This window comes from Protomyctophum bolini, assembly GCF_963924005.1.
Source record: "Protomyctophum bolini genome assembly, chromosome: 3".
Lineage (NCBI taxonomy): Eukaryota > Metazoa > Chordata > Actinopteri > Myctophiformes > Myctophidae > Protomyctophum > Protomyctophum bolini.
This window is the reverse complement of record NC_137864.1, coordinates 4,812,149-4,838,346: the sequence shown is the minus strand read 5'-3', so window position 1 is coordinate 4,838,346 and position 26,198 is coordinate 4,812,149. Positions and strand designations below refer to the sequence as shown.

Sequence of the window (26,198 nt, the reverse complement as noted above, 5' to 3'; positions counted from 1 at the left end):
CCACAACTCTGGGGTGAGCGATACACACACACGCGCGACATTTTAACAAATACTGTACACTTGTTTGAATTCTTCCTCCTGACCTGATGAGTGATGATCATGTTTTTAAGGTGGGAAAAAAATCATGGCAGTCCATCTTTAAGCTATATGCCCATTGTGGAGGATTGGCTGATTTTGGCCGATTGGCTGATTTTGTTATGGTGGATAACAACAAAAACAATATTTACAAGCAACTTTACAGAAAAGCAAGCCGAAAGTCGCTTATAATAAGAGGACATGGCAACACTGGTATGGAACCGTTTCTGAAGAGAACGCCCCTCTGGGCGACGCAGCGTAAGGTAATGCAACTGGTGTAATGTAAGGACACGCAGGACAGAGGGGGTCATTCATTCAACACTACACACACACACACACACACACACACACACACACACACACACACACACACACACACACACACACACACACACACTGGCCCGCTTTTAGTGCCAGAACCAAAACAATGTTAACATTTATACATAATCTATTTTCATCTGATCTCCTTATGTATACGGTAATTATCATGATGCATTTTAGATATTATTGCCTGGCTGGCTGGCCTATGGACAATATGGACATGGGCCATATATGGCACATCTATGTACAATAGTATTCTAATGATCAAAGGCCTTTTTAATTGCATGTGTTGCAATTAATTGCATGTGTTAATTGCAATGTGCATGGTTTACAACTGATAAGATTACAATCATATCTTTAATGGATCTAAGACATCCATTAAAGATATGATTGTAATCTTATGATTCTTATCAGACAATTGTCTATCACTAGGAATGTCTAGAATAGATGCATATACATTCGATAATCTGTAGGGGGCGCTATAACAAAGATGCCAACGACGGAACATCATCACACCATACGTTTGACATTGGAGAATTATAGAGTTAATAGCATTTGGCATGACAGAGAGCCCCCCCCCCCCCTCCTGCTATCGTGCTTGAATGCAGTCACATCCTATTTAGTATTCTATGCGCGCTGCTATCTATAGACCCCTGAGGGTTCACCTGCCCAAGTCTAGACGCACACTAATAGCCCACTTTCAACACAACCCGGTTCTGACTGCCTTCAACGCACTGTCCACGCGGGTAATACCGGGCAGGCGGGCAGAAAACACCGACAACACCCGGGTGAGTGAAGTGTAAGGAGGGGTGGGTGGCTGGGTGGGTTGACAGACGGGTCGGCTGGGGACGCTGTCTGTCTGTCTGTCTGTCCATCTATCTGTCTCTCTGTCTCCACGATCGGTGGTTCTGTGATCAGTCTGCAGCCCTTTGGGGAAAACCGCTTTGCGCTCCCTCGATCACTCTGTGCTCCGTGTGTCTCGCCTCGTCGTCTCTCTCCTGTGTGTGCTCTGTTGTGCGTGTGCGTGCGCGCGCGTGTGTGTAGTCAGTCACACACACACACACACACACACACACATCACAATGAATGGCTGCCTGTAGCGAGGCGGAGGGAGCGAGAGAGAGAGAAGAGAACGCGTCCGCTCTGCTGCTCCTCCATTGAAACGCACTCTCTCCTACGGAATATACAGCGAGGGGTGAGCTGAGTTGTTGCCCGGGTTCACTTCAGTCTAGCGGGGTCACGGAGGACAAGCGTTCCGGGGGAGACGGCTTCGTCTACGTCGGCGCGGCTGGCCCCCGGTGTGAGTGGGTCGGTGTTACGGGTTGAATCGGGATCGGTTCGGGGTGCATTTTTGGAGTGAGTCGGTGGGGGGGGGTGAGCTATTGTTTTTTTTGGGAAGGTGTGCTGTGGGGGATGGGCTCGTAGGGACAGCACCAACAAAACTTTAACCACTTCACTGACTCTTCACGCCGTCATCGCCGCGGGCTGGCTTTTTCTCTCGGTGAGTGACTGTTGAGTTTTTACGCTCTTTAACTCCTCTGCATTCCTGAACTTAAAAAAAAATGAAGGTGAACGTTATTTTTTTTGCATTGTTAAATAGGCTACTTGAAATGCCCTTTAACGTGGACACATCAGTAAATGCGGATTGGTTAATTCCATTGGGTTTGATGGATGCATAGCATACTGTACTGTACATATTGGATATGATCTGATTGCGTGCTGTCGTTAAACGGGTTGAGATGTGCCTCTCTCTCTCCCTCGCCATGCTGGATCCATCCGTCTGGCTCGCCCACAGTTGCAGAGCATTTGTGTCCCGGGATGACCTGTTGATGTCGGTGTGAGCGAGGAAGGATTACAGCCCACTAACGCTAGAGCTAGATCCCCCCTTCTCCCCAGTGAAAGAACACAATAATAACCTGTGAGGAAATATGAATGAGCAATTGTGCATTAGTATCCGTGGCATAGATGTTTTGGGACGGGGGGGGTGTATTATATACATTTAAATCGCTGCGATGGAAGCGAGACATCAGGCGATGGGCGAAGCCAAATGTTTGGGTACAGTGTGTCTGTTTGTCTGTCCCGTGTGGACGCGTTGGTAGCTGCTAGGGTACAGTGTGTGTCTATCCTTTGTCGATGGCTGTGTTTGGGTACAGTGTGTCTGTCCCGCGTCGGTGGGTGGCTGTTTAGGGTCTAGTCAAGTGTGTGACTTGTCTGTCCCGTGTCGGTGGCTGTTTAGGTATACAGACAGTGTTGTCTGTCCACAGAGGCAGACTGGCAGTGTCCCGTGTCGGTGTCTGTAGGGTACAGTGTGTGTCGGGGACACACACCGACACTGGGTTAGGGTACAGTGTGTGTCTGTCCCGTGGGTGGGTGTCGGTGGCTGTTTGCTAGGCCGGGGGAGGAGGAGGTAACCCAAGCTACCCGACATCACATCGCACTGGCACAGAGGAAAAAGGAGGGGGGGTGGGGGTAGTGGGAACTGCTGAATATTTTATCTGCTCGACTATTTTTGTGGCAGATTTCGTGTCCGGGTGTCCCTGCAAAGGCAGTGGATGGATGGAAATCCAGTGGCATACAGTACCTATCATCGTCGCTGTTTGTCTTCCCCCCACCACCACCAACATACCCCCCGGCCCGTGCCAGTCCAGGACTCCAAATCCTAGCGGGCATTGAGGCTGGCACACAGCGGGGCACGAGCTCTCTCTGTCCGCTCTGACGAGACTAGTTCCCCCGCTGGCGGCGGTTGTCTTGTACCTCTCTGGAGGCTGGCTACCGGCGAGACGTCGGCTCGGCTCCGTTATAGACTTCCATGTGAGATTAATGAATGCATAGTTAATCTATTCCGTTTGAAGTTTTGATTTTAATCGTGCTCAAGGGAGGCTAAATTATAGCTACATATTTATTGGGCAATGTGTCGCTACAGTATAGGTCGCGAAAATACTTGACGTACTATGTTTTATAAAGTTGTGGTTGCCTTTGGAGGTGTGCATTGTTGTATGCATACTATGGGATACAATGTTGAGGCTAGTATTACACGAATGTCCCTTTTTAGCCTTAGCTTTAGCCTGCTACTTGCTAACAGAGGCTACCGTTAACCTCTATAAACCAGGAAATTGAATATCAGACAGTGATCAGACAGTGTCATTCATTTATCTATCTATCTATCTATCTATCTATCTATCTATCTATCTATCTATCTATCTATCTATCTATCTATCTATCTATCTATCTATGAGACACTGATATACTATTGATAATGCTTATATATATATATATATATATATATATATACACACACACACACCTGTCCTGTTTTTGTTAAAATTGAGTGTGTGTGGATTCAAATAAGATAACATTTCACAAACTTCTCTATACCAATAGGCTTCCAGGCAGACTACTAGAAGAACAAGATGTCACTGAAATGTTATCCATCCTGACACATAGGCTGGCATTGTTGTTTCATGTCAGAACATAATGGGGCACACGGGGACAAAGGGGTAAAGGTCAAGTGGGGGGAAATTAACTGCCTTTCTGTTGCCTGGAAGTTGTTTTGAACCCGATGACCTATAGGAAATGGTACTCTGTGTTTATAGTACTTGTGGTATTTTGTGACATCCCAGTGGGAAATCGGAGTAGACTTGGATTTAACTTTTGAGGTATTCAGTATTCACACAGTCATCATGAGTGTCAACTTGAAACTCTTGCCTGCATGTTGCCAGTTTTCATTTGTTCATGTGTTGTTTATTTGAGGGAAGGTTTAGGCTACTTGATTTGCTGTCCCCATGCACTGCTGCTAGTTAATGTATATGCATTCACAACTGGGAGAGTTAGCGTTACAGTCACAGTCTTGCATTGTTTACCGCTGAGCAAGCCACTGCAGCAATTGCTGTTTTTTTCAGATTAAGGGCACCACAAGGGTAGCTGTTGAGAGAGCAGAGAACATTATTACTCATCCACTTTGAATGCCTCTCTCTCTCTCTGGGAGATTTGCACCAGCAACCTTAAAACTAAAGCTACCACTTCAACTGATATGCTAGTGCCACTCCCAGCTCACAGCATTAATTCTAAACCTTTTTGGAGAGGCTATGATATATTAAGGCGAGGCATGATTATCCATGGTAGGGAATCTTTTGTTGTTGCTTATTTTTTTTCTTTTACATTTACAGTTATGTAGTGCTAATATATGCAGATTAATGTTGGGCTAAACTCAACATGGTGAAACCTTATGAAATTGTGTCATCCTACCACTTTGGCAGAATCAGAATTAAGTAATTACATTTATTGAAATGTATTTACTCTAAAATTAATTGTCACGGCACACTGGCTGCAAATGAACAACTTGGATATACCAAAACATTTTATATTTGATTGAACCAGCAGAAAAAGGCAATGCATTGCAAACCTTGAACCTTGTTCATATGTTTTCCTAATCAAATCTGAAGTTCCTTTTTTTTATTGCCCCACAGTTGGAAATATACTCCATTCAAATGCTCTGACAAGTTTACAACATTGGATATAAACACAAGACATGGACAATGCAAAGTTTAACAACACCACAAATATGCAGTGTATTGAGCGAGGCAGTGTATTTTAGTATATTATACAAGCCAGTTGGGGACTTTAAAGTTAATGTTTCACATCGATCTGATGTATAAAATATATATCGGGTCAATACAACTGTACAGAACTCGGAATGTTACGGTTGTTTTTTTTTATATGAAATTAAATTCATTTATAGGTAATAAAATGTGTTGGAATGAAACTCTAGTATATAGGCTTTACCCAGCTCAGTGGTGTAAATGTATCTGCATATTAACCATCAGTAAAATTAAATTAAATTGGTGAGTTGTCATAATGAAGCAACCTTCATTGATTTGAACGAAGATGGCTCAATGGGATTGTAGTATTCAAACCATGGTTTCTGACTGTTGGAAGACTGCAATAATGTAGTTGTTTATATGGAAGGACTGAACCTAGGCTCTTATCGGTTACAAAGTTGAGTTTAGGAGTATTCTCTCATTCATTCAGCCTCCAGAGTCCTCACTCAGCACACCAGTCTAATTACTGTCATATTGTTTCCTATCTGTGTCCCCCCTTGGACTCCAGCCAGTCTAGGAAATTACCACTAGTTACCAGCCAAATTCTGCTAAATCTTTGTATGCAGTTGGCTGCTGTATGCGTCTGTCATCAGCTTTTTTGGCAGATAACCAAACATTGCTTGGTACTGTTATTCTGTTATAAAAAAAATTGTACTAGCCAGTAGCCTCTGTAGCTGTTTGGAGAACAAAGCTAGTTTCCCTTTGTGCGTGTTGGACCACATAGAATAGAATGCAGTTTATATATTTGCAACTGACTACAAACAAACATAAAAGACCACATGCTGATGTGATGTGTTGATTCCAGAGGAGAGGGAAAAAATGTAAAGCTTCTCTTTTATTTTCCCTTTGGCAAGTTTGACAGCTTCTCCCCTTTTGATCAATTTCTTTTTGGTGAATGGTGATGAAGACACAAAATAGGAGCGTTATATAAGTATTTAAAAACCAAATCAGATAGGAGAGAAAAAAGACAGCAAAGTAGGACAAAAGACACAAAAGTGCCTATTAACAGTGAATTAGACCTAATGAAAATGAGGTATACACTTGAAAGGAGGCTTATATAACCAGCCCAAAAATCGTCCTTGATTTGGTCCGTAGATCATTCAATTTAAGCTGTTAGTTAACTACTTAATTAATTAATCACACATCTCACTTGCCCTCTCTTTTTGCCCTTGGCTCTCGCTCTCTCAAATTTCACTTATCTCCCTCGCCCTTTCCCGTTTCACACCAACCTCTAAAATCCCTCTTTCTGTTTGTCGCAGTATACCTCACTCCTTTCATCCTTCTGTCCATTCCTCTTTGTCATCTCTATCCATCTCTCCCCCTCTTCTCCCGCCAACTCCCGTCCCTCCTTTTCGCCTTTCGCCTTTCATCTTCCTCAATCTCCCCCCCGCCAACCTTGAAACCTGCCTGTTCCGCCCTCATCCACCCAGCCCTCCTCCTTCACCTGCTACTACTGACTTACCGTAGTCTTCCATCTCTCCTCCTTCACCCAACTCCCTTAATCGTTTCACCCTTGCCTCTCAATGCATCCACACTTCCATCCAGCCTTTGCCTCTAATGCAGGGGTCTTCAACGGGGAGTTCTCCGATTTACTACAGGAGTGGGGTCGCCAGATGTAATAGGATATTTTATATTTTACACGAACCGCTTGAACACTAGCTTCCGTATTCTGAGGGGAACAAAATCCGAAAATAGTAGAAAACAAGAGGAGACCAAGTGCACGTTTTGAACGCTACGCACAATGATAGAGCTGCCAAACAACTAAACAAGTAGGCTATACGAAGCCATCTATGAAATCTATTAAAGTGTAATGTGCAACACAGTTTTATACAGCTATAGTTGGGGTCCCCGTTTCATCTCTATCTCTCAGCTAAGGGGTCCTCCGTGGCCTGAAAAACATTGAAGAAGACCCCTGCTCTAAATGTCTGGTCACCCTCCATTCTACCTTCCCTTTCTTTCTCCAGCCGTCCGTCATCACACCTCTCCTCTCCCCAATATTGACTAACTCCATGCTCTCTTGTCTCCTCCCGGTGTGTGCAGATTGGTTGGTGCTGGGTGGAGCGTAATGGCTCAGACCCTGCAGATGGCGATCCCCAACTTTGGCAACAACGTCCTGGAATGTCTGAACGAGCAGCGGCTTCAAGGCCTCTACTGTGACGTGTCAGTGGTCGTCAAGGGCCACGCCTTCAAGGTCTCCATAATGTATACTTTACATGCATATCGTTGGCTGACGTCGGGCAGAAATTTACGCCCTACTTGAGCGTACTACAGTGTCACACAAAAGCATCAGAAGTAGCAGATCCGCAAGCTCGAAACATGACACGATGAGTTTTGAGCTTGTAGATCTGCTACTTTTGCTATGTTTATTTTAATCGTGAAAAGTAATAGTTTGTGACATATTGGTTTCCAGTGCTGTTCTCTAATATTAATGCATAACACACAACAACACAACACTTTGGTAGTTGATGGGTAGTAAGCATTATAGTAATAGTAAACATTCTTTTAGAGCAAAAGAAATACTTTACCATGTCTCACAAACCCAGCCCCCCCTCTCCCTCCCACAAATTACCCACCCCACACTACCCATACAAATTGGCGGCTACAATACCCTTAATAATAAAGAAAAAAAGGGGGGTTGATTAAAATGCGGGTTACGCGTTTAAACCAGTCAAACTGAGAATTCCAAAGGAGAATTCCATGCTAGAAGGCTTTCTTACCTTTATTTCTAGTTATGTTATGTCCCTATAAAATAGCTCAAAGCTCTATTGCTGATTACTTAGGTGAACCCGCCACAGTGTGGTGTCCGGTTAGAACTGAAACCAGGATGCTTCGACTTCTGCCTTCTCCCTGAAGCCGACCCTTCTTATTGCGAACGCAGTGAGACTTTTGAGCGATGGAAATAAGCAAATTAGCACAACACCCCATAGCCCCGTTCAATTCAATGCAATTCGATGCAATTCATTGAGGCCTTATGGTAGGGAAAATAGCCAATAATGCGCTTTTGCACAAAATAACACCTGGACCTCTTTGGTGGGGACCCTAACAACTACAAATAAAGGTAAGAAAGCCTTCTAGCATGGAATTCTCCTTTAATTTCCCACCATTGCAGTTGCAAAATAAGTGCAACCAAATATAACTCCAAAACGGCTGGAAATTATGAGTTTCTTGGGACGGTTTTATACTGATACATACATTTTCTTAAACGTTTACGCAAAGTTTGATTGGACACACACACACGGCAACACCATGCTCTGTATTTGCTTTTGACACAGCAGTGAATTAGCTCTTCTCGCATACATAGTCTATAGAATCAAAACTAAAGCAGTAAGTAAATTATTCTACCTATTTAACAGAGTAAAAAAAATAGAAACTAATCTGGCGACCCCTCCCAAATAATTTGAGAGCGAGTGTTTATTCAGTATTAACAGGGGTCTCCTGAAAAATACATATCCAGGTAGATCATAGATGACAAAATATCAGCCAATCAGGAGAGAGTACCCATGTATCATCTTCATTTGTAGTGTTCAAGTCCCAATTTTGCCTGCTCATTTTATTTCTTGGTGTCATCACTTACAATTGCAGTTGTATCCTGATTGAGTTCTTCATTCCAATTGGATAAAATTGGTATCTGACCTGAAAAAGCATTTTCTGTGTCTGATCAAACTCTAGTACACAGTACTATCAGATTGTACTTATTTTAACCAAAGAAAATCACTTCAATCACTGTTAAGATTGTTTAGTTTTTTATTGCTTTTTAAAAAACCCAAAAGAAAATACGTTTTTTCTACAGCATAAGCATACATGATAAATGGTACCAGCCAATAACCATTAAAATCGGTGTTTATTTGGAATGTTATAAGAACCTACTACTTGATTTGGTATGTTTTGTCACTCTTTAACATAATAATTTGGTATGTTTTGTCACTGTATATTTGCACATACTGGAATTTGTCCTCTGCATTTAAAACACCTTGAATGCCCGGATGTAGTTGGGTTAAGTAAATCGGCGTGCCCAGCGATTTGTAGCTTCAGAGCCCATTTCAAGGTTGCTCCACGCCATCTTGGAAGTAGCTAGAAGTAGCTAAATGTAGCCATCCATCGCCAAGGACTTATTTAACTTCTTTTTTATGATGTCCTAGACTGCCAACAACGTCTTTAACGCCTTTTTAACACGTGTTTAACGTTGGGCAATTTTTTTTTTTTAGATGAAGAGTTTTAAGATTTTCGATCTCACCCATTAAAATGGAGGGGGGGCCACTTTGGATGACGTTCCGACCGGAAATCACATAGAATGTTGCCCAACAGGCGCTCCCAGCCTGTGGAGCGGTGCGCTCGGTTATGGAATGATTAATGTTCCGTCTTTTGATTAATCTCCGTTCTGGGCATCCGACGTAATTAAATAATAACGCGGACACCTCCGTCCCGGGCCCTCAAACTGTTTTAACCCACGCATCCTAGGTAGGAGCAGTGAGCGCTGTTTAGTACAACACTCGGGGAGCAGTAAGACAACTTAACGAGTGCTCCTTCCTATCTTTGAATAGAGAAACATCGATACACAACTTTGTTATGTATTGAGATGTATTTGGTCGTCATTCAATTTTAGTGCAATGAACACTTCTTTATGAAAGTATCCACGAAACGAGTAAGCACTGCTCCTCCTCTGCTCAATTAAGCCTGTAATTCGGGCCCCGTGATCATGACCCAGTGAAACCGAAGGCCATGTAAGACTAGATGTGCAGTCCGAAGATGAAGTTGTTTAATCTTTGGCCATTCAATCAAGCCCTCTAACTCTCCCCCCCCCCCCCCCCCAGGCCCACCGTGCAGTACTAGCGGCCAGCAGCTCATATTTCCGGGACTTGTTCAATGCCGGAGGGAAGAGTTCGGTGGTGGAGCTGCCGCCGGCGGTGCAGCCACAAAGCTTCCAGCAGATCCTGGCCTTCTGCTACACGGGCCGCCTCAGCATGAACGTGGGCGACCAGTTCCTGCTCATGTACACCGCAGGCTTCCTCCAGATCCAGCAGATCATGGAGAAAGGCACAGAGTTCTTCCTCAAGGCAAGTGTGCACGGCGCGTGGTGGTGGTCGATTGGGCTCCATGTACACAAGCCACTTTGGAAAGAACTTAGTGTGCTGTGAAATGTGAGCTTTAGTCATATTCCATCATATTCAAATGCTTTTGGAGAGAAATGATAGTCACTTTCAGTAGTAGAGCACTGTAGTGTGTGTGTGTGTGTGAGCTGTGCCCAGGTGATGATGGTCGTTGATGCTCATCAAGGAAGGCAATTATGTTTCTGGCACTGTCAAAATGAATGCTACTTCTTTTGCAATGTGGTTAAATAAAAAATCTCAGGGGGGAAGATAAATTATATAAAATTAAAAAAACTGTAATTTTTCTTTCAAAAAAATATATTTCTTTAATATCGTGATACGAATCGTATCGTGAGTTGAGTGAATCGTTACATGTCCTAGTGTGTAACTCTTGAGAGTGTACAAAGGGAACCATAATATGGACCCATAATGGTATTTGTAGTTTCTAGTTGTACACTCCCAGAGTTATAGGGGTAAGAACCATGCACTGACGGCACACTAAATGGTAACACCTGTGAAGGAAGTAAGAAAAGTTATTCTGTGTGCATAGAGCCCATAGGACGCTCAAGCTTGATTCGGATCACGGTAGGAACTTGGAAGACACTCAGTCACTCCGACCAGCCAAAAATATCTAAATGTCTTTGGTTGGCGAGTTAGTATAGTCACTTTGGCCAGTTTAGGGATAGTTTCTTTGAATGCTCATAGTCACTATGGCTTGTAAAATGGCAATGCAAGAGGTTTAATAAGCACTATCCTATGTAACGACTAACAAGTGGGTTAAAAATGCTGTTGTTATTGATACCCATTGATAAGTGGGTTGATACTGGTGAAATGATGCATGGGTGGAAGGATGGATGGAGACAAAAGTCATACACTAACCTATTTGAGGATTTAGTACAGGAGATGTATCAAAGTATGATGACGTTCCATACTATTTGAAGCGCTCTGGGACAGTGGCTCCCAACATTTTTACCGTGAGACCCAAAACAATGTATGCAATGTCTTCAATTCTTGTTTTGTTTTTAAATTCATCCAAGTCTTGTGGAAAATGTCGTTTCCCCCCTGAAAACGAGGGGAAAATCTTTTGAAATTATATATACTGTGTGTGTGTGTGTGTGTGTGTGTGTATATATATATATATATATTAAAAATATTCTTTTATGTAGGAAAAGCAAATTGGGTCTGTACTCGTGACCCATAAAAATTGTTCTGCGACCCAAAAATGGGTCCCGACCCACTATTTGGGAAACAAGGATATCATACACACACATACATTCTTTGTATGCGCGCCCAACAGCTCACAACATGATTCATCCGTATCTCCAGGTCTCGTCTCCGAGCTGTGATTCCCAGGGCCTCCACACCGAGGAGACCCCTCCCTCCGAGCCCCAAAGCCCCGTCACTCAAACAGTGGGAGGAGGAGGAGGGGCCGGAGTCGGGGTGGGGGGCTCGGGTAGACCGGCCTCCTGCCAGACGCCCCTCCCCCTTGTGTCCAAGGTGAAGACGGAAGCGACGGCGACCACTCCACAGACCCCACAGACTCCCCCACAGCCACAGCAGGTACAACAGTCCCTCGTTGTGATGCATTTTGAGCTTATGGATCTACCATTTCTGCTATTTTTTTGAAAATGTGTGAAATATTTCCAACGGATTAGTTCATGCAGATGCCTGGAAAATATTCCGACGACTATGCAAAATAATTGCCATTATCTCAAGTAATTGCGATTATGTAATGATTGCGTCAGGCCTAATGCAGACCGAAAAGCAGCACTCCAAAAGACTAGCTTCGAGTTTCAATGGGATGTCTATGTGTGAACGAGCAGTTCTTGCTTTTGTGAGACAGAAAAAGGCGTTGATTTCTTCGACTAAAACTATGACAAAAAAAGTTTGGAGATTACCTTTTTACACTGCCGAGAACTAAATAAAAACTAAGCTATACTAACTACTAAAACTAAGGCTAAATATATTGACAGTTTCGTCAACAAATACAAACTAGGCTAAAATGTTAGGGAGGGACCAGTGGATAAGAGAGCCAGTAGAAATCATTTTATGTTTGGTTGCGCTCGGGTGTTGCACTCTGAGTATAGCGGATCTACAAGCTCACAAGGAGCCAAGTTTAGAATCAGGAATTAAGACGCCATCAGTTCCTTGATGTACAAAAGTAGACAAAATGTAGTCGACTAAAAACATTTCAGATGACTACAATATTACCAAAACTAAATGGAATTCTAATCAAAAGACTAAATAAAACTAAACCAAAAAATTCTGTCAAAATCAACACTGCACCCAGCAATGCAAAATGCATAATATGCCTAATGGCTAGATTTGTACAGTCTTCACATTTGTTTATTTGCCCAATGACTGTCTGGACGTATATTATACAGTGTTTCCAAAACACTACATCCATTTTGGTGGGAGGTGAGTGCTTCCGTCAATATTTCCGTAAGTGTAATTATTGCACATTTGTTATACCGGTAAACCTTTAAGCCATAACAAATACATTTTCAGGCGTGTCTACACAAAATGTAGATGTTACTGCATTTTATTATTACATGGCTCAATTGTGATTGGTCAATAACAGCATTCTGTGGTCTATTGTTTCTAAACCGCACCTGGATCAGAGTAATCCAAAGGAAAGATATAGCAAATTACTATTTTCTTTAGTGGCAGGTAAGTAAATCCTTTTTTTAAATCAATACTCTTTTTCGTTCATTTCTTTACCAAGTAGCTTTGTGATAAGCGGGTCAATGAGGGCGGTATTAACTGATAAATAAACGTCCTTAAGGAGGTGATTATTTCTGTTTCACCGTGCAGAGGTTTACTTTTCAATAAAGACCACATTGCTGTTCTTTATACCTTTCTTAGTGACCTATATACTATTAATCATACATTTGTGCTGCTGTTGTAATGTTATATGAACAGTGTAGCAGTAGAAGTCCGTTGAAATGTGCATCTTTTTTATCGATTGAATAAACACTGCACATCGGGAGTAATTAGGGGTTCAGTGTCTTGCTCAAGGACACTTCGACACTGAGGCCTGATTTACACTGGCAGCCAAATCTAGCCTGAATGTAGCCTGAATCAGATCTGTATCGGTTGAAGATGGAAATCCGATTTGCTTAAATAAGTCTAAATGCAGACAGGTCACATGGAATCAGATTTTTTTTTCCCAAATGTGACTTGAGTCACATTCAGAGGTGGCTTCAAATCTGATTTGAGTACTCAAGTCGCCTATCAAACTATCCAAAATGTCATTGCGGCGTGACCCGAGCGCTACTGACGTGACGTCATTACAGAGCGCGAGTATTTTCATTTAAGTAAACAAACGAGAGAGAGAGAGCGAAACAACCAAACGAGCGCAAAAGAAAGAAAACAAGCGAGAGGACATAAAAGAGAGAAAACAATAGTGCAACACACGTTCGTTTTATAGGAATAATGTCACTTCATTATGTCAGAACTAGAGCGGACGCCAGAGAGACGGTGAAATCTGTACCAAAGTCCTGACGTCACTCGCTCATCCCCTGGGCTGGGTCTCGGAAGTTTCAGTTTAAAATGGTCTCATGTGCGGTACAAAAATAAACAAACTGTCTCTGCGATATTGTCGGGGAGGTGTCTCTGTATCGTTACAACAGTCAGTCATATTTGATACAGTCTGTTTCTAGCGAAAATGTTAATACTTTGGCGGCTGTAACATTAGCGTTTTCTCAGTCTTTATGAGTCAAACCGCCGGGATCATTTGTTCATTTTTGGAACACAGTTCTTATTTGACGCGATATGAAAAAGTTATTGGACTTTGACGCTCCCGTCACTTCGGGGGATGCCTCCGTACAAACGAAAGTCCTCGCGGAATGGTAGGGAATGGCTACACGCGGTCCTATTTGCAATGTCAGATTGAGGTTGGTTACCACGGTAACCAAAGCAGATATGTCGACGCAGGGCGGCTTTGAGAAGAAGAAAAAAAAAAATCGGATTTCAATCGGATTTGACTTCACGTGACTGCAGTCTAAATCGGGCTTAACTCTACCACTCTCTACCCCTGTGAGCCACTGCCACCTCTCAATATCATCAATACACGTATAAAAAAAAAACCCACTGCCCATGTGGTTAACGTCTCCTTGACCTCCACAGCCGGAGGCCTCACCGTACTCCGTGGTGTGCACGCCCATGGCCAAGCGGCTATGGGACGGAGGCAACCGCGACGGCGGGTCCGGCGGGGGCGCGATGAGGAAGGCCGCTCGCTACTCCTCCTCCTCCTCCGCCGCCGCCGCCACTCAGCAGGACGCCTCGGGGCGGGGGCCGGCCGCCGTCGTCTCCAACAGCAACCACAACCACAACAACAACAACAACAACCACCACCACCACAGCGGCGGCAGCCACAACGGCGGGACGCCCGAGGGCACGAGCCCCGGCACGCTGAGCATGTACACCAGCGACTCGCCCATCAGCTACCACGACGACGAGGAGGAGGACGACCTGACGGACGACAGCGCCGAGGAGCAGTACCGGCAGATCTGCAACATGTACACCATGTACAGCATGCTCAACGTAGGGGCGGCGGGTAAGCACCGTGTGTACTGTAACCCATTCTGACCTGAGATCAGATTCATACGAGGTTTTCCACTGGACACTATACACTGGTCTGATTAACCCATTCTGACCCGAGATCAGATTCTAAAAAATGTCAGTCGCTCTTCGATTTTTCAAAAATAGCAGACCTACAAGCTCGTAGCGCGCCACTCGCGCTACGAGCTTGTAGATCTGCTATTTTTCAATAGCTAAAGCATAACATGATGCTAACACAGAAATGGGTTCCCGTTCAGAATGGGTTAAGCACCGTGTGTACTATAAGAGCGTCGCAGTCCCGTCCCCCTTTCATGATGGCGATGATCTCCCCGTTCATTTCCCCCATAGACATATAGTATTGCAAAAGTATTTATTTAAAGACATTTAAGCCTCGGACGACAAAGCCAACTCTTGTGACAAATCATGACAATAAACACAATGTTTTGGGACCGATCAAGTAATTAAAGAATTTAAAAAAAAAAGTGTTGTACCCTGTCCTTTTTTTCCCCTCCTTCTTTCTAATTATTTGATCGGCCCAAAACGTTGTGTTTGTTGTCATGATTTGTCACAACAAGAGTTGGCTTTGTGCGAGGCTTGAAAGGACTTTGAATAAATACTTTTTGAAACGTCTATGGGACAAATGAACGTCGTCGTCATGAAAGGGGGTGGGACTGCGACAACTTCAATAGAAAAGTCAAATACAAATTTTTAAATTTTAAACCAATAAAACAAATAAATGAAAAATAATGATGAATATAGCAAAAAAAAATTGCCGATCTACAAGCTCAGTGCGACGCGTTTTGAGCTTGCAGATCGGCTATTTTTGCTACACTAATATGCAACGTGGCCCCCTGGAGTGAGCGTGGAAATATAGTGGCCCTCTCCATCGTCAGAGTTGCCTACCCCTGATTGTCAGCATGGTCAACGTACAGTATAGGGTAAGCACTGTGTGTACAGCACTGTTTCCCCAAACAGTGGGTCGGACTCGGGGACCCATTTGTGGGCCATAACGCATTGTTATGTCTCCCCATAGTTTCTGTTTCCTACATTTGGTTTTGAATTATTATATCAAAACATTCCCAAAAAAGCAATGAGTTAATAACAAAATCCATTGTTTTTTCCCCCCCATGTCATGAAGAAATGAAAGAAAAATCTAAAATTCCATAAATTAGAACACACAAGCCCACAACGTGATGCGAAGCGACCATGTTATGAGCTTGTAGATCTGCAATTTTCACTAGTTCTCAGTCGCCACAACTTTATTTCAGTCATTTGGACATCTTCAACCTTTTGGGCTGGAGACCCCAAAATACTTTTGGCCATGTTTCAACGTTTTCTTAAAAGTTTTAGTTATTTTATGTTAGGCTTAGGGATATCGTATGCGACACGTTGTGAGCTTCTAGATGTGCTATTTTATACAAATTTGGGCTTTTTTGGGTCTTGCTCTAAAACGTTTGGCCGTAGTCTTCAATGTTAGCATGTTGCGCAGCAAAAGTGGCCTATCTACACTACAGCACATTATGTTGTCTTCCATAAAACCCAATGGTCTCGGATATTTAATGAAAGCTCAAATCCTATTTTTTCACCTTGTTGGCATGCAGTGTGTAGAACAGCAGGTCAAATATCATAATTGTACACATTATTCTGTCGACTGTTTAGGAAACGGCACTCGTGTGGCGTGGTCTCCGTTAACCGTTTACACAAGTCGCATAATTGGGACTACAACAAAAATTCAGTCTTGAGATTTTATTTAGCTTTTTTTCCATGCTAAAGGTTTAGACTCGAGGAATGCGTTCCTGGTTTGATCCCCCCAACACCGCTGAAGTGCCCTGGAGCAAGACTCTGAACCCTCAAACTGCTCAAGGGGAGCTGCTCAGTGTGACTGTGGTTGTACTGGGCAGTAGTTCCCAGGTTTCAATGTGTGTGTTTGTGTGAATGTGGAGCAGGGCGTTGCTCAAAAAGAGCACTCGCGCTCAGCCAACCTCCTCTGAGTAAATAAAGGTAAAAAGAAAAAGAAAGGCAACCCTGTATTTGGGCACTACGGCAGATCCTTAAAAACTAATTAAAAGGTCATAAATTCATTTATTTAAAAAAATAAGGCCTTAGGAGTAAGGCTCAAAGCCACAATCAACAGCTATGTTATTTTTGTGAATTTATTATTTCTACACTAAATAACGCCTCGCAGATCAGCTATTTTAACCCCCCCTCCCCCCCACAGAATAACAAGTGGTTTAATTGCATTCTGAGCGGAATTAAAAAGTCTTAAATATATTACTTACCTAAACCTGCAGAAACCCTGCACATAGCATTGAACTTGAATCCACAAGCTTACCCGCAGCAGCCCCTACATAGCATACCAAGGGGGTATTGTATCCCCTCAGAACGCATCCCACTGTGTGTGTGTGTGTGTGGCAGCGGTGGCCGAAAGGTTTGCGGAGCGGTCTGGATATCGTGAAGGTCGCTATAGTTCGTATCCCCGGAACCGGCACGTTAAAATGACCACCGCTGAAGTGCCCTTTATGGACAAGGCATTGAACCTCTCTACCATGAAATGTTCTATATGAGCAGGGCCTGGCTATGTAAACAAGTTCTTGAGCTTAGTCCAGTTATACCCTGGGTAAACATAGTACCTTTCCTTTCCGTGTTAATGCCAATCCTCTCTCTCTCTCTCTCTCTCTCTCTCTCACCTTCCAGTGGCGGGGGAACGCGTGGAGTCCCTGCCGGACCTGGCGGCGGAGTCGGGCGGCGGCGGCGGCGGCGGGGGGGGCCGGGGGAGGGGCGGCCGCGGCGGCGGCTCGCGGCAGGAGCTGGCGTCGCTGCCCGCCGAGCTCATCAGCCAGATAGGCAACCGCTGCCACCAGCCACGTAGAGTCTGTGGGGGCTATGGGGCTATAGCCCCCATGAAGAATTAAATAGCCCCTTTTAGCCCCCATGAACATTTTCGTGGACATTTTATATTAACATTAGTTACATTACAGATTTTCTGACTCTGTCACAGACTGCATACTATGTTACATTCCGAAAATGTGAACCTCTCCACTGGCTGTTCAGAGGTGTTAAAATGGGTTGGGTGCGGCCACCAAGTACTCAAATGCTAATCAGGTTTCTTTTGTTTTCACCTAGCCAGGTATGTATAAATATGCCTACAGTACAGTGTCACTGTGTCAGTGTGATGCTTACTTCATTCACAATGAAACCACCACCAGCTAAGAAGGGTCGCTTCGTCCAGACAGAGGAAGCTACAGTTCTCCAGTGATGCCAGCCTGTCGCCGCTTAAACCTGCCGAAGAAGCTACTATTCCAACGGCACTTTTATCGGGCCGTCGCCGTGTTCTGTCCTTGCCGTTATATTAATTTTCCAATGTAAATTTCACCCAGATTGGACTCGGTTCAGCGGCCGCATGCTGCTGTCCGCCCCACACACACACACACACACCGACAGTCAGAGAACTGACTCACTAAACAACACTAAACAACGTTGGATTCGTACAGTGCAGAATGCAGATAAGTGTAGGCCTATGTTCTTATTATAATTGTGAGTTTGTTTTTTAACATGCACCGCGAGTCCACGGGAGCCGATCTACAAGCTCACAACGCGTTGCACTGCGAGTAGCCTAGAGAAGGCTGTCAAGTGAGCAGCGCAATCGCGCATGCTATAGAAATATCCTAATAAATAAATAAAAAGGTGTCGCTTGCAGGGGCAGTTTCCTTATGGGACTTGCCTCTAGAATGCATGCATAGGCATGCAAGTGCACTCGGCATTTATATATCATATATATAGACTAGTACGAAGTATAATTAAATGATCACAGGCATTTCTAGGTCTAGGTCGGGACACATGAAATCCACGTAAATGCCTTTCCGCTAGCTAGGGGGGGGGGGGGGGGGGGGAGGCGGGGCTGCGGATAGCCCCCATGAGGATCATCAGAACTATTCGGGTCTGGCTGCCACCCCAAGCTGTACGAGGAGGGCGACCCCGCGGAGAAGCTGGAGCTGGTGACGGGCACCTGCGTGTTCATCAGCCGCGCGCAGCTCATGAACTGCCACGTGAGCGCCGGCACGCGCCACAAGGTGCTGCTCAGACGCCTGCTGGCCGCCTTCTTCGACAGGTGAGTACCCGAGAGAGAGGAGGAGGACCGGGGAGGGTGATCATGGATTAACCCATTCTGACCTGAGATCAGATTCATACGAGGTTTCCACTGGACAACACACTGGTCTGATGAACCCATTCTGACCTGAGATCAGATTAAAAAAATGTCAGTCGCTCTTCGATTTTTTTCAAAAATAGCAGACCTACAAGCTCGTAGCGCGCCACTCGGTGGCACGCTATGAGCTTTTAGATCTGCTGTTTTTCAATAGCTAAAGCATAACATGATGCTATAACACCAAAAGGGGTTCCCGTTCAGAATGGGTTAAAGGCCTATTCATAGTCTGGATTTTCGGTGGTGAGGTGACCACCGCTCCGGTGGTGAGCTGACCACCGGAGCTGAAATAACGTTGAGCGTATGTATGGTGAGTAAAAACAGAGAGAAGGGCTGGGGGCGGTGGAGGTGGTTTGCTGCTCTTCACCGCGGCTCGTGATGTCATGTTGTAGTTCGGTGGTCACCTAACCACCGAAAACCCAGACTATATGTATGAGCCTTAACCCATTCTAGACGGGGAACCCCTTTTGGTGTTTTAACTAAGCATTATGTTATACTTTAGCTATTGAAAATTAGCAGATCTAGGTCTGCTATTTATTTATTTTTATCGTAAAAATGCGGCACAAATCTTTGAATATGTATTCTTTCGGAGCGAACGTTTTTTTTCCAGGGCCTAAATGGGTTAAAGTTCTCAGTCACCACGGCTGACTTCAGTCATTTGGATTCCTCCTGCGCCCAAAATAGGCCATCTACAAGATTACAGCACGTTGCAGTAAGCTCGTAGATAGCCTATTTTCGGTTATTAGCCGTTTCAGTCTTCCAGAAAACCCTAATGATCTCAGATATTTCATAACCGCAATCGTTAATGCCTCAATCTCCAATTTATTCAACTGATTAGCTGTAAGGTTCTGCCAAAACGTCATTATTTCACATATTGTGTTGAGAGTGTAGGACACATGGCGCGTGTGTGGCGACTCATTTCACGCTGTTTCACAAATTGCATATTAGGGCACTCACGCTCACACATTTTTCAGTTGTGATATTTAATTTTGCTTTAATCCATGCGTACTGGACAGATGGCAGATGTTATTGGGTCCTATGCTGGTCCCCGAAAAAGTAATTTTATTGCCCCAAATGCCAGATTGAAAGTAAAGACAATGAATACTTTATTGTCCATTACAATTTAACATAAAATGGGAATTGGCACAAACCAAGTCTTGTTGTGAACCTTGTTGTAAACCCCTTTTGTGCTAATGGCACTCTTATGTTGCGTTCACACTGGCAGATGCAAACGATACAAAGATGCAAAAGCTACACAGAGTATTTGTAGCTGAAGTTGAAATCAGCTCAACTTTTCTGTAGCAGCTACACACGTTTGGTTGTATCTTTGTCGCTGGGTTCCATTGGAAATGAATGGTAGACTGAATCTCGGCATCCATGTGACTGCAGCATTTAGCCTTCTGCCTGATGGAAAGTGATCAAATGAAGTGTTGAAGAGGGTGGCTAGTCATTGTAATATCTGAATTGCCCTTTTGGTTATGGAGCGGTTGTCCAGTATATGTCCAGAAGTTTGTCTCCGATGATCTTACTATAGCCCGTTGACTACCTGGGTGAGCTCGTTTCCATATCTGACCGAGAGATTCCCATACCAGTGAGAACACTCTCAGTGAGTGACCTATAGACCATGGTCGGGGGTGCGTTTACTAGCATTTAAACTTTCCTGGGAAGATGGAGACGCTGCCTTGCGTTTTGATAAATGTCTTCTGCATAGGTCCGTTTGTTGTCTATAGTTGCTCCCAGATATTTAACCCATTCTGACCTGAGATCAGATTCATACGAGGTTTCCACCGGACACACACTGGTCTGATTAACCCATTCTGACCTGAGATCAGATTCTAAAAAATGTCAGTCGTTCTTCTATTTTTCAAAAATAGCAGACCTACAAGCTCGTAGCGCGCCACTCGGTGGCGCGCTATGAGCTTGTAGATCTGCTATTTTTCAATAGCTAAAGCATAACATGATGCTAACACGAAAATGGGTTCCCGGTCAGAATGGGTTAAAGTCACTAACCTGCTCCACTCCCTCCCCACACGTAACGACTGGCCTAAAGATGGTTACAATCGTATTGTAATCGTATTTATAAAAACAGCCCACGACTGACCAAACTACTGTACACCAAGAGAAACATAAAATAAAATATGTGTGTTAGAAGCTTATTGTATGAGTATACTTGTATCAGGCTCAGGGCACTGAGGGCAGTGGTCCCGTACGTAGTTAGTTCTCCCTTGAGTTGGAAGAGAGATCAGACAATATTTACACAAATAGGGGAGCCTTATGTGATAGCCACAAGCTGTAATTATCTCAATTTATGTCACACATTATTGCCAGGTCGGAATTAAGTGTTGTCTCGTCTCGAGTGTACAATATTCATATTGTTGGGCCATACGTATAAGACCATCACCCTCGAGTCACAAGACGCCCCTTCCCTAACCCCCACACAATGTCCCTCTTAAGGAGATGTAAAAGTGGACCAGTACATGCTAGTCAGCCGCACACACATGACTGGAAAGATATACAAATTAATTCCAGCCTTTGATCCTAAGATAAACGATTTAACACAATTAATGGGGGGAAAAAGCTTAAAGGACAACTTTAGTTTTTTTCAACCGAGGTTCATATTCTAGGTTGTCATTAGATCAAGTAAAAGTTGGGTGGTGTTTTTTCTTCATGTACTGCTTTCTTTAGTTTTAGCGATTTCCGCGATTTTTGGACAGGGGGGCGGGGGCATTCGAACAGGGGGCTAAATATGTATTAGTTTACTAAATTTCACGGCGATTTCTTTATTATTATTTACGATAACCCTCCTACACCCTATGAAACTATATATGACCAATATCACGGGGTCTTTTCTTGTGAAAGGGGAGGTGACAAACTGACGCGTTGAACTGCGACAAGACAACATGGCAGCCTCCAGCAGCACGTTCGTTCAGACCAGACAGTATTATGCTACAGCTACACAGATTACACAGACACGGAAAACAATTGGTAGTTTATTAGTTTGAACTGTTTGATGTTTAGTAATACTGCGTTCAGTTACTTTTTGGCGTTTCATGTTTTTCACCAGATAAAGTCATGGTTCGTCGTTGCGCTTATCCAAATTGTGGTAATATAATGAGCCCGTTTGACACGCTCAGCTTCCACAGACTTCCATTGAAATCTCTGCCAATTCTCAAACTATGGCTCGTAAATCTACAAATGGACGTAGAATGTTCAGAAGTACAGCTGCGCGCTAAAGATTTGAGGGTTTGTGGTGCTCACTTCGATAAAGAAGACTTGAACACTCGAACAAATACAGACGACCGTCATAAGTGAATGTATTCGTCATCCGAACTAGTATCGATATTGTCTTTTAGGAGCGCATGCCATGTCGATGGTAATATTATATACAAAAACTGTTTACGTGTGGTGTAGCTCTGTCTTGTTATTCAATGCTGCTGGAGGCTGCCATGTTGTCTTGTCGCAGTTCAACGCGTCAGTTTGTCACCTCCCCTTTCACAAGAAAAGACCCCGTGATATTGGTCATATATAGTTTCATAGGGTGTAGGAGGGTTATCGTAAATAATAATAAAGAAATCGCCGTGAAATTTAGTAAACTAATACATATTTAGCCCCCTGTTCGAATGCCCCCGCCCCCCTGTCCAAAAATCGCGGAAATCGCTAAAACTAAAGAAAGCAGTACATGAAGAAAAAACACCACCCAACTTTTACTTGATCTAATGACAACCTAGAATATGAACCTCGGTTGAAAAAAACTAAAGTTGTCCTTTAAATAGGAAGAGGCAAGGCAATAATTTTGGTTCCTTAACATTGTAGATCAATGGCGGCAGCAATAATAACAAAGGAAATAATTTAATAAACGAGTAGGGTGAATGTATGGATAGCAGTAGTACATTCACCCTAGCACACCTAAGAGAGGTGTGTGTGTGTGTGTGTGTGTGTGTGTGTGTGTGTGTGTGTGTGTGTGTGTGTGTGTCAGACAGACAGACAGACAGTCAGGCAGACATCAGGCCCGTAGTATTACTATCAATCATTTATAAACCACCTTGCCTGGGGCAAGTAGCTTTTTAGGAACTAAACCCGTCAGGCATTAGGCCTTGCGGACGCAAAACCGTCTGCTAGACGTTGGCATCAGAAGTCCATGACTGGAGTGCTTAGGGTCTCTGATAATCCCACAACGGCTGTAGACTGTCCTGTATATTAAACACTGTAAATATGTGTTATGTCTCTCTCTCTCTCTCTCTCTCTCTCTCTCTCTCTCTCAGGAGCACTCTGGCCAACAGCTGCGGAACAGGGATCCGCTCTTCCACCAACGACCCCAGTCGCAAACCCTTGGACAACAGAGTGCTGCATTCAGTGAAGTGTGAGTCCCACGTGGCCACTTTTTTAGCCCAAGGAGTGTAAAACGAATGCTTGGAATGGATTCAGAATCATGATGAAGAAACCCTAGTTTGACGCATCGCATGCTACCATACTTAAAGCATAATGACATTTAGAGAATGTTGCCTTATATTGATTTTTTTTTTTTTTTTTTTTATGACTGACAAAGACAGGAAAAAGCAAAACAAACTAAAACAGACAGCTCAGCTCAGACACGTTGTGCAACAAAGGACACAGTTATACACATATACCCATTACCTACATTGAACAAAAAACATTAATACAAAGATAATATACAAATATGGACACGTTCAGTTTGGTGCTTGAACGTCTAGATGGGTTAACAACTCCAGAGAAAATGAAAGAAAATAAAAGATATGCATACATTACATACATACATAACAGTTATATTGGTTTTTAATGGTACCCTAACTTTCAGCAGCTGTAAAAAAAAAAAAAAAATCCCCTAGGGTGGCTGAATAGAAACCAATGTGGGATATGTTAGTAGACACCTTTTTTTTTTTGGTGAAGAAATATCTTGGTAAGAAATGTATTCCCAGATTTGACATTATTCTGACAATTTTCTCTGACTAAAAGCCATAGGGCTGTATTTTGTGTGTCTTAAAGTACCAGGTCTTATTCCCTAACTTGAGTAAATTAAAGACCTGGAGGCGTGATCAATGCCATTTGGCTATTCTGAGTGGCCAAAGAGCATTGATCACGCCTCCAGGTCTTTAGTTTACTCAAGTTAGGGAATAAGACCTGGTACTTAAGACACGCAAAATACAGCCCATAGTCTCCAAATTCGTCTCAACTATGTCCAAGTAGTGCAAACGACGCTTAACCCATTAAGGCCGATTTTACGATTGCTTTCTAAATCAGTGGTTCTCAAAAGGAAGACCCCCCTGAAATGATTTGTATTTGGCCACGGTCGGTCCCCCCATTCTTTCAGACGCTTTCAAGATTTTTCAAAAGTGTTAAAATAGTGACAAAATAGTTGTGAACTTGCATATCTGCTATTTTTGTAAGTAAAGTAAGTAGTACAATTTTGAGGTATTTTGAACTTTACTTGAGTCTCTATCGAATTTCCAACTTCTACTCCTCCAGTAGAAGTAATCTATACTATACTTCACTACATCTCTGGTACAAATATGTACTGCACTACATTTATTTGAAAACTTCAGCTACTAGTTACTTTGTAGATTTTGATTATTATTACTAAACATGCATTACTTCGATTCGATTCCCGCTGGGGACACTGTGGGCACTGGCGGCGTGTTCCCGCCTCCGCGTCATCAGTGCCCATACCCGAGGCGGGGGTTGGCAATAGGGCCTTTCTGTGTGGAGTTTGCATGTTCTCCCCGTGTCCCCTATAGGGTAGGTACCCTCACAAAAACATGCCGTAATCCTGGTCTCTAAAACTACCTCCCCCTGGCCAGCCGGGGCGCCTGATGGAGGGGAAAGGAACTGGTCGGAATAACGTGTCCCTTCCACGCGCTACGTCCGGCTGGGGAAATCCCCCTCTGTCAGGTGAAAAGAAGCAGCTTGGACTCCTCATGCATAGAAGGAGGCATGAGGTCAGTCCGCTGCCCCCCCCAGGTTGGCAGAGGAAGTGTAGCGCCCAGGATTACATTAGATAATTGGCACTGGGTGAAAAGAAAAACTGGGTTACAAAATCGTGGGATAAAAATTTAGAATTAAAAAAACATGCATTACTGAGAGTTTGTGCTCTGCAAGCACACAAAGTGCTCAACATCTCTCCCTCTCTCTCTCTCTCTCTCTCCCTCGTCGTCTCTCTCTCTCTCCCTCTCTCTCTCTCTCCCTCCTCTCTCCCTCGTCGTCGTCTCTCTCTCTCCAGTCTACTGCCAGAACTTTGCGCCCAGCTTCAAGGAGAGCGAGATGAACGCCATCGCGGCGGACATGTGCACGAACGCGCGGCGCGTCGTCCGCAAGAGCTGGATCCCCAAGCTGAAGCTGCTGATGGCCGAGGGCGACGCCTACTCCGCCTTCCTCGCCGACAGCGTGAAGATGGAGGCCGACGCCCTGGGGGTGGCGGAGCACGCCTTCGACCCCGCCACCCTGGAGGCGGCCGCGGCTGCGGCGGCGGCCGCTGCTAACAGCGAGGTGGGGACGGCGGGAGGTGCCACGCCACAGGACGGCCTCCAGGTGGCGGGAGGAGACGGCAGCACTTTGTTTTGAGTGAGTTGGACGATGGATGGACAGGTGGATGGAAGGAAGGACGGACAGACAGAGGTGGGTGAGGGAGGGAGGGAGGGAGGGATGGATGGTGGGATGGGTGGGTGGGTGGGCGAGGGGGACATAGAGAGAACGTTGAGTGGCCTCGTGTCCACATCGTTGGGTCGTCACTCCTCCTCCCCCGTAACAATCATGTGTGTGGGGGAACGTTCCCCCCCCCCCCCCCCCCCCCCGCTTTGTTTCACTTAAACTTTTATTTTCCTCCTTTTGCTTTAGTTTCATTTGCCTATTTTTTATTCCTTTGTTCGTCCGTCTGTTTCTCTCTCTCTCTCTCTCTCTACCTGAAAGACACGGGAGAGAGAGACGGCTGGACAGAGAGGACGAGGGAAAAGAGGGGGGGGGGGGGGTCGACGGTCATGATGATGATGATGATGTCGTCTGGCCCTGCTCTCCTCTCCTCTCACCTTTTTTTTTTTTTTTTTTTTTTTTTTTTTTTTAAGACTCCTCGTGTCAAAGTTTATTTGTGTTTACATCGCTTGAGGCCCTTTTTTTTTCTCCTTCTATTTGGAGTCACACACATTCCCTTGGGGGGATGGGATGGGATGGGATGGGATGGGGGTGGGGGTAAGTTCGGGAGGGGGGGTTTTAATTAACATTTTGGGGAAAACGGGTTTTTGCCCCCCCTCCCCCCCCCCCCCAAAAAAAAGTCCGATAACACTGTCGTTTTGATATTGAATGTATGCGTGCTGAAGTGTCTGGACCGCAAGCGTATGAGAGTCG

At 44.3% G+C, this 26,198-nt stretch overlaps 1 protein-coding gene across 1 annotated transcript; it reads left to right on the top strand.

Annotated features, from left to right (window-relative positions):
* Positions 1-7,039: 7,039 nt before the first annotated feature.
* Positions 7,040-25,421, top strand: nacc1b (nucleus accumbens associated 1, BEN and BTB (POZ) domain containing b; the record flags this gene model as incomplete). Its single annotated transcript, XM_080759785.1, has 8 exons — positions 7,040-7,185; positions 9,806-10,048; positions 11,408-11,641; positions 14,210-14,639; positions 17,339-17,509; positions 18,572-18,752; positions 23,108-23,205; positions 25,081-25,421. The coding sequence occupies exons 1-8, from the start codon at positions 7,060-7,062 to the stop codon at positions 25,419-25,421; spliced, it is 1,824 nt and encodes a 607-aa protein (XP_080615911.1). The 5' UTR covers positions 7,040-7,059.
* Positions 25,422-26,198: the final 777 nt, after the last annotated feature.